Source organism: Rhinolophus sinicus, linkage group LG07 (assembly GCF_036562045.2).
Source record: "Rhinolophus sinicus isolate RSC01 linkage group LG07, ASM3656204v1, whole genome shotgun sequence".
NCBI classification, from domain to species: Eukaryota; Metazoa; Chordata; class Mammalia; order Chiroptera; family Rhinolophidae; genus Rhinolophus; species Rhinolophus sinicus.
In genome coordinates, this window is record NC_133757.1 from 85,317,175 (window position 1) to 85,333,077 (window position 15,903).

At 47.2% G+C, this 15,903-nt stretch overlaps 2 protein-coding genes across 2 annotated transcripts in view; one reads left to right on the forward strand and one right to left on the reverse strand.

Moving 5' to 3' along the window:
- The window catches only part of DPYSL2 (dihydropyrimidinase like 2), a 107,658-nt gene extending 101,721 nt beyond the window's left edge, over positions 1 to 5,937 (reverse strand). Inside the window, exon 1 of the mRNA XM_019714962.2 lies at positions 5,584 to 5,937. Coding sequence (XP_019570521.1) covers positions 5,584 to 5,937 — 354 coding nt within the window. The remainder of the gene's footprint in view (positions 1 to 5,583) is intronic.
- A 222-nt stretch (positions 5,938 to 6,159) lies between these two features.
- Positions 6,160 to 13,233, forward strand: PNMA2 (PNMA family member 2). The gene is made up of 3 exons (XM_019714942.2): positions 6,160 to 6,431; positions 9,142 to 9,270; positions 9,574 to 13,233. The coding sequence occupies exon 3, from the start codon at positions 10,073 to 10,075 to the stop codon at positions 11,165 to 11,167; it is 1,095 nt and encodes a 364-aa protein (XP_019570501.2). The 5' UTR covers positions 6,160 to 6,431; positions 9,142 to 9,270; positions 9,574 to 10,072; the 3' UTR covers positions 11,168 to 13,233.
- Positions 13,234 to 15,903: the final 2,670 nt, after the last annotated feature.

Here is a 15,903-nt window from a genome sequence, read left to right on the forward strand (position 1 = left end):
GACATCTCTGTTGCAAAATAAGGATAACAGTAGTACCTGCTTAATAGAGTTGTCTTAGCATTAATAAAATGGCACAAATAAAGCATGTAGCTCAGGGCCTACCCCATAAAACATATGAAGTTTAATGGGATATGAAATACTTTGGCCACAAAACTAAATTGTACGTTTACGTGCACTATCTCTGGCAGTGGAACAGAGCCACAGAATGCAGTGTTGCAAGAAATATGGGACTGAATCAAGAAACATTGGTTCAAATCCTAGCTCATGTACCTACTAAATAGCAAGACCTTAGGATAAGTCAGTAAATATCACCAGGACTCTGTCTTTATTCACACAAAGGGAATAATGCCTCTATCAGAAAGTGCTGGGACAAGCTTTAAAATAATATATTCTGAACACTCTTAAATAGACATACATTCTTGAGTTATATAATGCTACATAAATCACAAGGTTTCAGTGCTATAGGCCTGCGGTGGGACCGGGCGGTGACAGGCCTCTGTCCCACTCCTGGGACTGTCACCTGAGTTGCATGGGATGAAGAAGTGTTTTGCTGGGCATCACTTTCTCCACCTTTAGAATGAGGTGATTAAACAATCATGAGGTCTCTTGCAAGCTCTGACATTCAGTGGTAGTACACATTGGAATCCACGATCAATTCTGACTCTCTCTTTTTCTCAAGGAAGTAGACAGGGACACTCGGACCAAAGAACCCATCAGAATACCTGGCTTGTCTTTATCACTGGTAGGAAACCGTCCAGCCCTATCTGGATTTCCACAGCCCACAAGTTCATGAACTATGCAACATTGGAGAGGTCATAGCCAGATGTTGTCACTGGAGGTTCCATGACAGTAATTCTTCTCTCCACCCTTAAGCTACAAGAGAGAAAGATTGTAGAAGCTGTTTAGCTGGAGGGAGTTTTCTTCTACTCAGCCTTGGGTCCCAGATGGATGGGGAAGGTCTATCTCATCCCAAATATAACACTTCTTACTTCCTCCGACAATTAATTCATTGCAGGTCTATTAATCGAGCAACAACTTTTCAATATCAATGACTCATTAAAATTTACTAACTATGGGAATATTATTCAACCTTAAAAAAGGAAGAAATCCTGTTGTATGCCACGTGGATGAACCTTAAGGACATTATGCTAAGTGAAATAAACCAGTCACAAAAAGACAAACACTATATGATTCCATTTATATGAGGTTACCTAGAGTAGTCAGATTCACAGAGACAAAGTAGAATGGTGGTTGCCAGGGGCTGGGGGAAGAGGATATGGGGAGTTACTGTATAATGGGCACAGAATTTCAATTTTGCAAAACGGAAAAGTTCTGGAGATGGGTTGCAAAACAATATGAGTATATTTCACACTACTGAACTGTACACTTAAATATAGTTAAAATGTTAAATTTTATGTTATGTGTATTTTACCACAATTAGATGTTTTTTTTTAAATTTAACTAATTATATGATTAGTCAAAAAATCATCTAGGAAATCAAGAACAACCAACAATTACGGATTATTACCATTTCCTTCTCCTACCCAAGCCCCTCTCTCCCTTTGAATGCAGATGGGTCTTAGGTATATTGGAATCCTGAACCATAAATGTTCATATTTGTGTCTCCTCTTTCGAAACAATGTGGCCTCTAAAGTATCAAATTAATGCCCTTGTTCTAGGCTCCCAGCCAAATCTCTACCACACATCCTGCTAACTAGGCATTCATTTTGTTGAACAGGCTAATCTATTATCAAACACGTATCTCTGGGGACAACTTGTGTATCAGTCATTCACAGAAGCGATGGATGCCTTGAATCATTGGGATTTCTCTCTAGCTAAGATTAACACAAGGAAGGGATTTTGAATGAGAGAAGGGAGGGCAAAAGGAAAGAGAGTGATTTCAGAACTCGTTGCTTTTGGAGGAAGAAAGCTCTAGAAGGGGCATCACCATCACAAAGGGGCAAGGGTAGCATTAAACATTAAGAGGGCAGCAGAGTCCCTGGGCACCCAGGGCTGAGAGACCATCAACATGGGGAGACGGGATGGAGACATAGAATGGAAAGGCATGTCAGAAAGCGTTTTACAGACTGGGTGATTTTGTCAAGTTCAGCAGCACTCTCATGCAGTTCCCTGACTGGCACCTGCCCCCAGAGAAATGGAGAATCAGTCCCCTGCCACCCTAGTCCATGCAGGCTGTTTGCTGCTGAGAAAAGGGCCTGGGAGCCCCATTGGAAGGGATGCTCATGATCCAGTTTCCCTGGTGGAACAGCTGTTTCTGGCTAACACGTGTCTGAGGTAGAATGGAGGGAATTCTTAGGTGGAAGGGAGGAGGCTGAGAGACCCCTGGGCACTAGCAGGAAAGAATACAGCCAACAGTAGTGTCCTTCTGCTTTCTATTGCAAGAGGCTCAGAGTCCCTAACAGGTGGTCACCAATTTAACCTCACTGCAGCCCAAGATGGACTTCCCCCAAGGAGACAAAGGGAAAAGAGAGTAGTGAGATAGAAACTTTCCTCATTTGCACTCATGGCACTGGCTCTTCCTTTCACCAAAACCTAACATTCCAGCCCAAGCCACACCGAGTGCTTTCTGGTGCTGACTTGTTGACATTTGCATGCTGGGATACATGCAACTCAACTTCCCCTAGTCTCCCATAAGCCATGTGGCATCCGGGCTAAGGAGGCGTGTTCCCTCCCTTCCCACCACCTTACTGGAGGAACAGCAGAACTCCTAGTGTGGCAGGTGGGCAAAGCCCCTCTGCATGCATTAATAACACCTATAAACACACATTTAGGGGAGGAGGAAAGATGTGAGATCCACTCACTCTAGTGTATTCCCCCACCTCTCTATGTGCCAGGGCTTCAGATAAAAACGTACTGAGATATTGGCAGTCACCCTACTCATTAGCTGAAAACTACTGTTTCCGCGAAAATAAGACCTAGCTGGATCATCAGCTCTAATGCATCTTTTGAAGCAAAAATTAATATAAGACCCGGTCTTATTTTACTATAACATAAGACCGGGTCTTATCTAACATAATATAATATAAGACCGGGTCTTATATTGATTTTTGCTCCAAACGACGCATTAGAGCTGATTGCCCAGCGAGGTCTTATTTTCGGGGAAACACGGTAAGTAATGGCTACTTGATTCAGTCAAAATGGTGGGCCCAACTGTACTTTTGGAAATCACCATTGTTACACACACACACACACACACACACACACACACACACGTCTTTTGTGTCTTGAATAGTCATGAAATATTCAAACACTGTTAAGTACTAATCCTGGTAAATACTCTTAGTCACGAATGACACAAATCCCAAAGGAACAGCCCTTACATGATAAGGCAAGATTGAAAATGAAAATTCAGGGAAGGCGGCATAAAGACCAAGCCAGAATCACCCTCTGCTGCTAATAACCAGGCAACTGAAGCAACTTTGGGTTTCCAGAGGCTAAAACTGCCTAGGGTTTGGTTTCCTCTTCAAATCTCCCTCTCCATGTGCTCTAGCATTCCTATTAAATTTAGAAAGTGTTCAAACAAGTAACTCTGATGATCAAATATTTGAACTTCTAAATGCATAGAAAAAGAGATGTGTGATTCAACCCAGTGAAACTTTGCCTTTCAAATCTGAGTTTTAATTCACTGCCATCATTATCAAGGAGACCACTGTCAGCCTGCACCCCTGGAGCGGCCATTTTTAAAAATGATCTCTTCCTTATCTCGAGGCATTTTCCTGCTCCCTATAGGACATTAGAATTTTCAGCACACCTTGTTTCAGATGAGGACACTCACACAAACATGTGAGTGGCACTAGAGGTTCTGCTGTTCATGCTATAATGATCATGGTTTGGCCCTCACCAGTGTGTTCACGTAGGAAAGCATTTCACACTCACTCAGCTTTCATTTTAAGTTACATCACTAGAAACTTTTACTTCAGTTGTCTGATGACTTGGTACAAAGTAACTTTTCTGGATTAAGTTCTTCTGGCTGACTGATAGTGAAATATGGATATCCGGTAACCCCCTCCCCCATATGAATAAATCAGAGCACAGGGCTGGGAGAGAAGGAATCACGTCATTAGTTGCCCCCTTTTGAAAATGACAACAGATGGTTTATCTTTCCTAGAATTGGTCCAACAAAAGTGAAAAGCTGCAAAATTCTATGCCACATCAGGAAAGAGTAACATGGTTGTGCCATTAGCACCAACTCTTCATTGTTCTCTGATGTGTTCATTATAAGCACAGTGTCTGAAGCCCAGCCAAATAAATGCTTGTGGAATCACTTAGTGAATATGTATAGGCCACTCCCAACTACTCTGAAAGCCCCGTAAGAAGAAATCACCTTGAACTTTTTATATATAGCTAACTTTCCCCTGTCCCACAAGGCAAGGCACGCAATAAGTATTCAATAAATAATCAATCATTGACTGATTTCTCATTTTCACCAATGGGCCTGGGAAAGAAACAGCAAACAAATGTTGAAACACTTCACACTGTAATTTATCAGTTGAGGAATTAAGGCTCGGGGGGGGGGCTGGGGGGAATGCACAAGTATGAAGGTCACCCTGATAAAGAAAAAAAAACAAACTGTGGTGTGAGAAGACGACTGCCCTTCAAATGCACGCTGTTATTCGCCAGAGATGACGAACATTTTCTAAAATCAAGGTTTACCAAATTGGTCTTCTTTGTTCCCCCATTAACACAGTATGGAGGGTGCCAATCCATCTTTGACACTGGATCCAAAATGTGAAGGTTTTTTTCCCCTTTTCTTTTCACTCTTTGAACATAATCCACTTGTTCCCTATCCCCAAAGCGCCTCCCACATAGGGCGGGTTGGGGGGAGCGCGCTGGGAAGCCCTTGCTGAAATACTTAGCGGAACTTTGTTCTCCACATGGGCTATTTAGGAGCGTCTGGGTTTCTTCGGGGGGACTCCACCGCCTGCCTCGTTCTTCTCACGCGGCACACTGGAGTCAGGGCGATGAGATTCTCCAGGGCGGTCCGGGAGGCGAGGCGCTGACCATGGTCCTGGCCTCCAGCTCAGGACGCGAGCGCGGAAGGCAAGGAAGGAGATGCTGTAGGAGAGCGCGCAGGGCGCGGCGGGGAGCAGCCGTCGAAGCCCCCGCCCCTCCTGACCCCCAGGGAGCCCCTCGGCCTTCATGCGAACCCTCCACTGCACGCCCAGAGCTGCATCCAAAAAAGGGTGGGGCACCCAGCCACAGCTGCGATCGGAAGCCGCCCGGGAGGATTTAAGAAGAATGGAACCGCGGCCCATCCCCATCCCCCACCTTGCGACCCCCAAGCCGAGGATCGGCCGAACCTTTACCATCACCACCCATCAGGCCCAGGAAAGCGCGGGCAGCCTTTGTGGGCGCACGGCTGCCACAGCCAAGCCCGCGCCTCTCCGTACCTTTCGCGGAGAAGGGGCGGGTTGGGTGGGGTGCGTGTACATATGCAGGGAGGGGCAGGACGGTGGGCACGCTGGGATGCTCGGTTCTCCACCGAGCTGTAAGGGGGGCGACGGAAGGGCGATCTCTGCGCCGGGTCCTCCGTCTCAAACACCCCCACCACCCAATACCAACCTGGTCGTAGATGTTCTGCAGGGCTTCCTTGCCCGAGGCCCGCCGGATCTCCACCTTCCGGCCGGATTCAACAGATGGCTCCCCACCCGCGCGCCGGCCCTGCCGGGAGTACGGTGGCTGCGGGTCGGGGCCCAAGTGGGCGACGTCCCGTTGCTGAGCCACCACCTGCCCCGAGCCCCGGCCCACTGACAGTGAGTCGAAGTCGATGGTCTTGTTCTCCGAGGACCCTTCTACCGGGCAAAACATGCCACAGAATTTCTGCCGGGGCTTGGGGCTGCCTGAACCCAGGTTTTTAAAAAAGGCAGGGACCTCTTCGTCCTCTGCCGCCTTCCCGGATTGCTTCCTCTCGGCCATGGCGCGGGGGGCTCGGGGAGGGTCCTCTGCGTCCGCCCGTCCGTCTGCGATCCCTAAGTCTGCCTCTCTGTGCAGAAGCCTCTGCAGCGGCTGCCGCTCTCTGCCTACCGCAAGGTGCACAGAAAGGAAGGAGGGCTGGTGAGCGGGCGACCCTCCCTCCCGGTCCCTCCCCCTGACCCCTCTTTTTCCCCTCCCTGCCCACGCCCCCCGCCGCCACGCGAGCTCCCGCAAGCTGCAAAGTTGGGTCTGGGAGCGCAGCCGCTGCGGCAGCGGGAGTGACAGGCTGCCGGTTCCCGGCAGCTGCAGGCGGAGGGAGGTACAGGCGGGGCGCGGCGGGGGCGGGGCGGGGCGCTGGGCGCTCCGGACCCGAGCTGAGCGCGTGGGAGGGGGGGAGGGTTGCGCCGCCCAGAGCCCCGCGCTCCGGAAGTGAAGCTGCCAGACCACCGGCTAATGGATGCGGAGTGGAGGGCCCACTAACAGCTCTCGGCTCCAGGGTGAGTATGGGATAGGCACGCTGGGCGAAGACCCGAGGGCGCAGCCAGCCCCTGGTCCCCGCGCCCTTCTCTCCTACCTATGCTACCCAGGCGCCTCTCCCCCACCGCATTGCGGAGGTAAACGGGGGGCTAGGGCCCTTTATGGGGAGGGCTCCCTCCTCTTATCTCGGGCATGAGCTGATGGATGAGGAAAGGGAAACAAACTGGCTGGCGACAAGACACCGGGGCAGAAGGGAAGAGGCCGCAGTGAGGATGGGGAGGGAATGGCGCAGGCCGTGCGGAGAGGTGGGGGCCATGTTCCGATGCGCAAGACACCAAAGCTTCAGTCTACCGACGGGCTTTGGAGGGCTGTTGGGGGCAGAGTGAAACGAGAAGGTTCTCACTCAGTGCATCCACAATTGTGGAGGGCGCACAGCGCGGCAGGGAGAAATGCAGAGGCGGAGCAAATGGTGGTGGATCTGGGGTATAAAGAGACATAGGTCTGTGTGCTTGCGAGTGTAGCCAAAAATACAGTGCAAATTCCGGCCCAGCACAACTAATACATAGAGAGGGTGCCTGAGGGCGCCACGTACCGTAATTGCGCCACTGCGCCAAGAAGTGCCCAGGAGAATGTTCTGATTTGGTATCTTATGCCCCCACCCTCAAAGGGAGGGAAAGGCACAGATTACAACCCACTCCCCAAATCTCCAGCCCTTACCTGTCTGCCTCCCCTGTACCCTCGCCCCTGTTGCGCACTGCGCCAGAGCCGCGTGCGGGGGTGGGGGTGGGGTGGGGGGCATATGTGCCCGCGCGAGTCCAGTGTGAGGTAAGAGATGGGGCTGTGATTGAACGCTTTGAATTGTATGAGGCCAAGCAGGGAAACGGTGTGTGGAGATGTGGTTGTGTATGTGCGGGTAGACCAGGCACAGCTACCCGGTTGGTGGATATCCAGAGAGCATTTTGATATGTGCTAACACCGTCACTGAGCGCGCTTCATTGCTCACTCCCATCCCCACGTACTTTTCTTGTATCAATCTTTGCCTCTGGTCGATTACAGCCCCGCCCCTTTTACTACAGTGGCAATATCCTGCAAAGATGATGCCCATCCTTTGGTGGTTCGAGAGAGAAGTCTGGGCATGCTCAGTAACGAGGGTGGGTTTGGGCTAAAAGAGGCTGTTTGCCGCGCCGGCAAGTGTGACCAAGGATTCTGTCCCATTGTCAGCGCTTGCCCTTATTAGGATTAGATGTGGATACTCTCCCTCAACCCAAATGTGAGGGATAGTTTGGTGAATGGAGTTAAATTTGGAGGACCATCAGTCACAGTTTGAGGAATAGCCCACCATGATAGGTGGGAAGGATTCTCCTGATGAGAAGGGGAGGAGGAAGGAGAGCGATACACGTGTAGGGGGTTGAGAGACCCACAGGTGGACATTCAGACTCAGCACCAGATGTGCTTCTAATTTGAATAAAGTGCTTTCATACGAATTACATCATTTCCTACTCACAGCAGCCTGTGAGATGCGTTCTTTTCCATTACTACTTTCCAGGGTAGGAAACAGATTTAGAGAAATTGAGACGCTTTGCCCAAGGTTACTAATTAAATGATCCAACAATTCCAGTGGGGGTCTTCCACCTGAAAGTATAGTCCCTTTTCCAACTTATCCTTATGTTAGAAAATACAAGATTTTTCACATTTTTTCCATATCCAAATATTTCCTTCCGTGGACTTACTGTGTATCAAAATCGGTGGTTCAATTGCCATCTTTTTATTTGACAGTTAACCTTGCAGGTAGGGACTGCATTTGGAGGAAGAAGCCATGGCAATTATTCCATAGACCTTGGAAATGTTTCTTCCTGCACATTTGATGCCTTTTTACATCTCATGTTTCCTCTAAATATTACAACGTGGGAGGAAGGTCACCCCCACATTGAAAGGGAAAGGGAGGCATGGAGAAGTCACTGGGCTCAGATCCATGGGGCTGCTGGGCCAGGGCATTATCCAGCATTTTGCCCTTCTGAACCTTGGGCACACTCCATGCCGTCAGCACCTTCCAGAAGGACTGAGGAAATGTGCCTGTAGCAGGAACAGCTGCCACTATGGCAACAGGTTGGCATCTGTGGCCTATGCACCTCACTCGGCTTGATGGAGATTTTCAGGCCTAAGGAAGAATGATCATGGCCCCTTAACACGCTCTCTACAACAGAACTGGGAGACTCTAGGAACTCTTCCCTTTTTACATTACATTACCCAATCTCCACTGGCTCTCTATAGATATGCTCTGTCTTCCTTTTTCCTCAAATGATCCATTCAAGTTCAAATGCTACAACAATAATGTCTTGTTAGTAACTTAACATTCATAGCAAAAGAAACACCTACTTGTGCGTTTGCCAAGCCTGACCGGACATAACAAAAGAGCATGATTCATAATCCAAGTTTAACTTATTTGGCCCTGAGATTTTCAAAAATTATTAAACGTATATTAAATTCTTATACCTATATTATTATATTAAAGTATATTATATAAGTTATATTGTTATACTGACATTAATTGGTTTTAAGTGTTCGAGTGATTTCTAATTGGACTTTTTTCATCAAAGAACTGAAGCAACTATATTGTTTAGTAGATTGAATTGTGAAGGATAGTCATATTTTTTAATAAACTCGCTGACAGTCTTCATCATTGGATATTATCAAACCATAAAATACACCATTATTATTTATGTGCAACAGGGCAGCTTGGCTTGGCCAGAGCTAAGAAGGATCCAGACACACCATTGTATGGAGTTGGGTGACATCTTCATGTAGGAGAAGCTGAATAAATAAGATCAACTCTCATGGAACATTGGAACACATAAACAGGTATCCAGCCACGTCTCCTCATATAATTCTTACCGTGGGAAGGATCTTGAATCCTGGCCATAAGTGGGCTCAGACATTAATTGGTGTGTCTGATGAGTATATTGTGGGGAAGCCAGATGGCAGGAGGGTCCCCAAGAGGGAAAAAAAAATCACTAGGAGCAAAGAAGAGATCTGACAGAGTGGGACAGCACACATACCATGTGAGGCAGAACCTTCGTCTGTCTTCACTTCCATCCACAACTAGAGTGTGGATGCTTCCTGGGAAGGAGAGGGCTGTGTGGTAACTGACCGTTGTTTCACTAGGAGTCCAAGCCACTCTGCTGTGAGACTTCTCTCCAGGAGTTCTGGGTGCCACGGCAGAGGCGTTTCCCCACTGACTAGAGAGAGGTGAGGCGGCAGAAACCCGGAGAGTGTGAAAGCAGTTCTCGCCTTTCTCCACTGGTCAGAGAGGGTCAACACCACCACGTGGCTGCTGGCATCCAGGAGAGAAACAGCACCCATGGGACTGCAGAGCCACAGACAATGGCGCTGTCATAACTGAGACACTAACCACACACCTTGGGTCTGTTCCAGAGACGTAACTGGAAGTGCTGAGTGCTTGCCACTGGACAAGTAAGGGGTTTACTGGTCCGTCCAGAAGACTTTGAGACTGATGTTGGAGTGACCTGACCTGGACCCGTTCACTGGTGGGTTCAAGGTTCAGGAGCCCATTTAAAGGATACTTTAAATCCTAAGGCAGTGCCTACCTATGCCACAAACGAATTGGTATCCGTAGAGTTAGAGCAAATAAATCCTCGTGAAGATGGCACTGGCGCTGTTGGAGGACTGGTGCCGGATAATGAGTGTGGATGATCAGAAATCATTGATGGTCACGGGCATACCGGTGGAATGTGATGAGACGGAGATTCAGGAGGTTCTCCAGGAGACTTTCAAGTCTCTGGGCAGGTATAGACTGCTCGGCAAAATATTCAGGAAGCAAGAGAATGCAAATGCTGTCTTGTTAGAGCTCGTAGAGGACACTGACGTCTCAGTGATCCCCAGTGAGGTTCAGGGGAAGGGGGGTGTCTGGAAAGTGGTCTTTAAAACCCCTAACCAGGACACTGAATTTCTTGAAAGACTGAACCTCTTTCTAGAAAAAGAGGGGCAGACAGTCTCAGGTATGTTCCGGGCACTTGGACATGAGGGTGTATCTCCAGCCTCAGTGCCCTGTGTGTCACCGGAGTTACTGGCCCATTTGTTGGGACAGGCAATCGCACATGCCCCTCAGCCCCTGCTCCCCATGAGATACCGGAAGCTGAGAGTGTTCTCGGGGAGCGCTGTGCCCGCCCCAGAGGAAGAGCCCTTTGAAATCTGGTTGGAACAGGCTATGGAGATAGTCAAAGAGTGGCCCGTAGCAGAGGCAGAAAAGAAAAGGTGGTTGATGGAAAGCCTGCGTGGCCCCGCCCTGGACCTCATGCATATAGTGCAGGCAGACAATCCTTCCATAAGCGTGGAAGAGTGTCTGGAGGCATTTAAGCAAGTGTTTGGAAGCCTGGAGAGCCGCAGGACCTCACAGGTGAAATACCTGAAGACCTATCAGGAGGAAGGAGAGAAAGTCTCCGCCTACGTGTTGCGGTTAGAGACCCTGCTCCGGAGGGCTGTGGAGAAACGGGCCATCCCCAGGAATATCGCAGATCAGGTCCGCTTAGAGCAGGTCATGGCTGGGGCGAGCCTCAGTGAGATCCTGTGGTGTAGGCTTAGGGAGTTGAAAGATCAGGGACCGCCCCCGAGCTTCCTTGAGTTAATGAAGGTGATCCGAGAAGAGGAGGAGGAAGAGGCCTCTTTTGAAAATGAGAATATTGAAGAGGCGGATGAAGGGGATGGCTATGGCCCCTGGGAAAATGAGGCAGATGACTAAAAGCCAACTCAGGGCGGGACCTACAGCCTGTGGGCCTGGGGATATTCACTTTACCAGGCTAAGACCTTTCCCATGTTATTTCCTTGAATGAATGCAATTGAAATCAAGGCATTCGAGCCAGGTCATGATCCTCCTTTCTAAGAAAATTACTGAGAGTTTCTTGGACCCTACATAGATCACCAATAAACAGACGATTTAATTCCAAATATGACATAGGAAGGCTAAAGGAAACTTCAGGGTTCCTTTAAACATTCCCCAGATAAACCAAAATGTACCCAGACCATAGAAGAAAGAGTTGACGTGAGAAAAAGAATCTTTCGTTCCTCTATCTAAAAAGATCTAAGTTTTTTGACTTGTCAGGTGTTTTCCTTTTACAAAGCGGCAAATTCTGTGTCCAGAGCGGGGTAAGGCACTGTTTGAGGAGGTAACAGGCATATACCTATGTGGCCGAGCTCTCAGGAAGTGACAGTCTCGTTGAGGACACGGTCTCCACACGTAGAAGCTAAATAAGCTTATGTGTAAATCCAAGGCCAGTGGAAGCCAGCAGAAGTGTGACTGTTAAATGAACACAACCATCTCCACCTTCAGGTTGCTTTCTCTCCTTCCTTGGAAAGTGCTCCTCCCTCTTCTCTGCTAGGTGTCAGAGAGACAGTTCTAGGCGCTGCGTTATGCCCTGCTTTCATGAGGTTCCCAGTGAGAGGCATCGTCAAGAAAGGGCAGGCGTTACTGGAGGGCATGCTGGAGAGTTAGGATTTAGTGAACAGGCCAGTCTGGGTAGAGAAGATTTTTAGTGGTGACAGAGGGCAAAGAGAAGAGGAGGGGCTTCTATGTGCCTGGTGTTGTGCTCATGTCTCATTTAATGTGTACAGCAACCCCAAAGTGGTAGAATTTTGCTCTTTTTGAAAGAAACTGAAGCTCCAGTGGGTTAAGGTGTCTTCTCAATATCAACTTGCTAACAAGTGGCAAACCCAAGACAGGAATCCATAACTCTCTGACTCTTGCTAATCTGCCCTACATCATGATCGTGGTTTCCAAGTTGTGCAGACATTTTTCAGCAGTTCCATCTTTAAAATGTATTTTAAGCCCTAAAGTCTAATAAGTAACAGGTGGACACAAGTGTGTTGGTATCCAAATTGTAACATCCAGCCATTCACCAGCCGACTCACTTTTATTTCCAGATGGACTCATTTTGTGCAGACCTTGGAAAAAAGGTTCCCTTGCAATGTCTGGGCACATATCTGAATTTATCTTAATGTTCATAGATTAGAGGAGCTAAACACCTCATGAGTGTTTAAATCAGGCCCATGCGTGTCCTGTGATGTAAAATGTACTGGTAGAGGATAAATGAGCACCATTCCGTGAAATGCTAGTTGATGTATCACATCCTGGTAGCTTGTGTGCACAACAAACAAGTTGCCTAACTTCTCCAAACATCACTTTCCTCATCAAAAAATGGGAAGATAATAGACTAGAGCTGTTATGTAAGGATAATGCCTTGTGAGGACCTACCGTGGTGTCTGGAAGATAGAAAGCCCTCACTACATTGAGACTTATTATTATTTTCATGATGCTTATTGTCTGCTCAATGCATGCTCTCTTTATTGTTCTAACAGTTGTGCAGTAACTATGCAGTCTGTCGGTCAAGTTGTGATAACATTGCAGTAGAAACAGTTTTAGCTCTTATGGTAAGTCCGAATGCTTGTTGTCTATTATTTTGCGATAAGTATTCCAGCAATTGTGGACTATTCTTAGTGATTCAACTTTGAAACAATAAATTGTTCTTTCTGATCATGGATACTTTTAACTGAAGAATATCCTGAGATTGTAAGAAAAGCATTTTTTAAAAAGGTATCATTTGTGATCATTTATCTAAGTTATATATTTCAATACTGTTCAACCAAAGTGATACAGTTATCATCCAATACACCCTGATTTTGTATGTTTTTGTATTCATGAAAATGGCCTCCGTTTTCTCATTTATTGACAGCATATGAAGTAAAATGTTATCAATGTGAAGTTAAAAAATAAATACATGCTAATAAAATTCTGAGTATTTTTCTGTTTCATGCATTGTGGTTTTGTATAAACTATTGCTTGAAGAAGGAGTTTTATTACTAAAAGAAAAATTTGCATAGGTAATGTTAGAAAATCAATCCAAAGCCAAAAGGTCTTAAACTCTTCTAGACATAAAAACCGGATAGAAAAATGCTGCAATAAGAATAGTTGGGCTTTGTCTCCAGGGATGAGTGAGGGCTCAGTCCACCCATCATTGATTTCTCTTTTAAAATACAAGAAATGACAGATGGAGGCCAGTTCCCTCAGAGGCCTCCAACTCATTTGCTTAGGCAAGTAAGTGTACAGTGAAATTCACCAGCCTCTGTTCTGCCAAGGGTGAAATGACCTAATGCTGAAATACTGCCTCTCTTGGATGGAGTCATTTTTTTACTGCATAGATGTATAGGGAGAAAATTCCTCTTGGCTTTGGCCCTCTTACAGTTGCTGCTTTTCCTCTTTTCTATAGTACAAAGGGGGCGCATTCCTCACTGGGCTGCCCACAGTGCAGATCGACCCACTACAAGACAAGAGTCCTAAGGGATGTCCAACACCCTCTCCCAATCACTTGTGCAAAAACTGCCCAGGAGATTGGTCTCGCCTTGTACTGAACATGTCTCCAGTCCTGACCCTCAGAGACTAAGGCTTCCAAGATTACAAAGCCCGCTGCTGAAGACAACTTTTTAGCAGGGGTGATCAGCCACTTCAGGCCTTCAGGAGAGGTCACCTGACATCACCTATACCAGCCAGTCCTGTGAAGCCTCTCACCCTGTGTTCCTTGGCTGGCCATCCTAAATGCAGGACTCGATCATCAGTCCTCACCTTTCCTGTTTTGTACATGCTACCATACGCTTCTTCCCAGTGCTTTAGGACCCTCCAACATGCCTACTGCATATTCCATGATGTCTGAAACAAACCAGCCTAAATCAGCATCCTTGCAGAGTACCCTGTATCAGATTCCTTAATTGACCATGGGTCTTCCTGGTAGTCGGGTACCTTCAAGCCCCATGAGGGAAGCTGCTCAGCCTCCCCACCTCAGGAAAGACTAGAGAATAGTGGTCGCATTTCTTTTGGGTCACCATCATCATTTCCCCATTTGCAAACACATTCCCTCCTTCCTGGCACACACTCAGCCACTCTGCTGTGTCACCCACCCACTGTGGACCAGGCTAACAATCCTGGACAGAGCACTGGCAAAGAAGCTAAGTCCTGGCCCACCCAGGACTGAATCAGGCTGGGTGTCATCTAAAGCAACGAAATGGAAGAAAAAGATCGTGACTGTAAGCCACGTCCAGGAGAGTTTTACAAGTCAAGACTGGAGAAGCAAAGAGGGTTGGAAGCTAGAATATTGAAGTAGAGCCTAAAATGAAACAAAGAAGTGAAGAGTCTGAGACAGAATTGTCTAATGTGCTAAGGGTTTGTTTTTTGTTGATTACCAGCATAATCTTTGGATGGTCTAAAGGCCCACGACCAGGACAAGCATCTCTCCTATCCCCTTCCTGACCAGGTGGGCCAGGAACTCCTTGAGTTTGCCCAGGGACTACCTGCATCGAGACGCTCTCTTAGGGTAGACCCTGGTGTCCCTAGATGGGCTTTTCAGAACCTAGCCTTGCCATGGCAGCAGGCCCTGGAGCTGTCCCTGGTCCAGACCTGCATTACGCAACTGTCTGCTGTCCCCAAGTGGTCCTTGACACCCAAAATGGACACTTCCTTAAAAACTAGAGTAACCCCAGAGTATATGCCAAAATCAATTCTATCATAAGAAAACAAGGTGTAGGATTTCAGTCTCTTTCGAATACCAGCTGGAGCTGCCCATTAATTGTCTGGGCTGCTTTAAGCAGCAGCTGAGACTTTTTCCCAGTCTGCCCCACCCTCACCCACCCCTGAAGGGAGGAGTTACCCAGATTGCCATGCCGCTGAGGCTGGGAGCCCCTGCAGGAAGTCCCCAAGGAAGGTAGGGGAAGCTTACCCCTATCCCATCCTGTCCCAGGCCTGTCCCTGCTCTCTGTGGCCTAAAGGTGAACGCACTGTTTCTTTCCTGCTTGGCAGAACAGCTTGGCCAACAAACTCAATTACCAAAATAAAGCTTTCTTAAAATAACAAGCAATTATCACGAAACTAAACCTTAGTTTTTTTCCAGCTTTGTTAAGGTATAGTTGACAAAAAGTGTATATATCTGAGGAATACGATGTAATGTGATATATGTATACACTGTGAAGTGGTCTCCACAATCAAGCTACCGTGTTTCCCCAAAAATAAGACCGAGCCGGACAATCAGCTCTAATGTGTCTTTTGGAGCAAAAATTAATAGACCCAGTCTTATTTTACTATGAGACCGGGCCTTATGTAATATAATATAATATAATATAATATAATATAATATAATATAATATAATATAATGTAAGACCGGGCCTTACATTAATTTTTGCTCCAAAGGACACATTAGAGCTGATTGTCTGGCTAGATCTTATTTTTGGGGAAACACGGTAATTAACACGTCCATCACCTTACATAGTTACCACTGTGTGTGTGTGTGTGGGGGGTGTATGTACGTAGTGAGAACACTTAAGATCTGTTCTCTTAGTAAGTTTCAAGAATAAACTACAGATTAACTATGTCACCGTGCTGTGCATTAGACCTCCGGAACTGATTCATCCTGCGTAAGTGAAAGTTTGTAGTCTGT

Excerpts from the sequence above, each read along its gene's own strand:
- PNMA2 (XM_019714942.2), top strand. The coding sequence starts at position 10,073 with ATGGCACTGGCGCTGTTGGAGGACTGGTGCCGGATAATGAGTGTGGAT.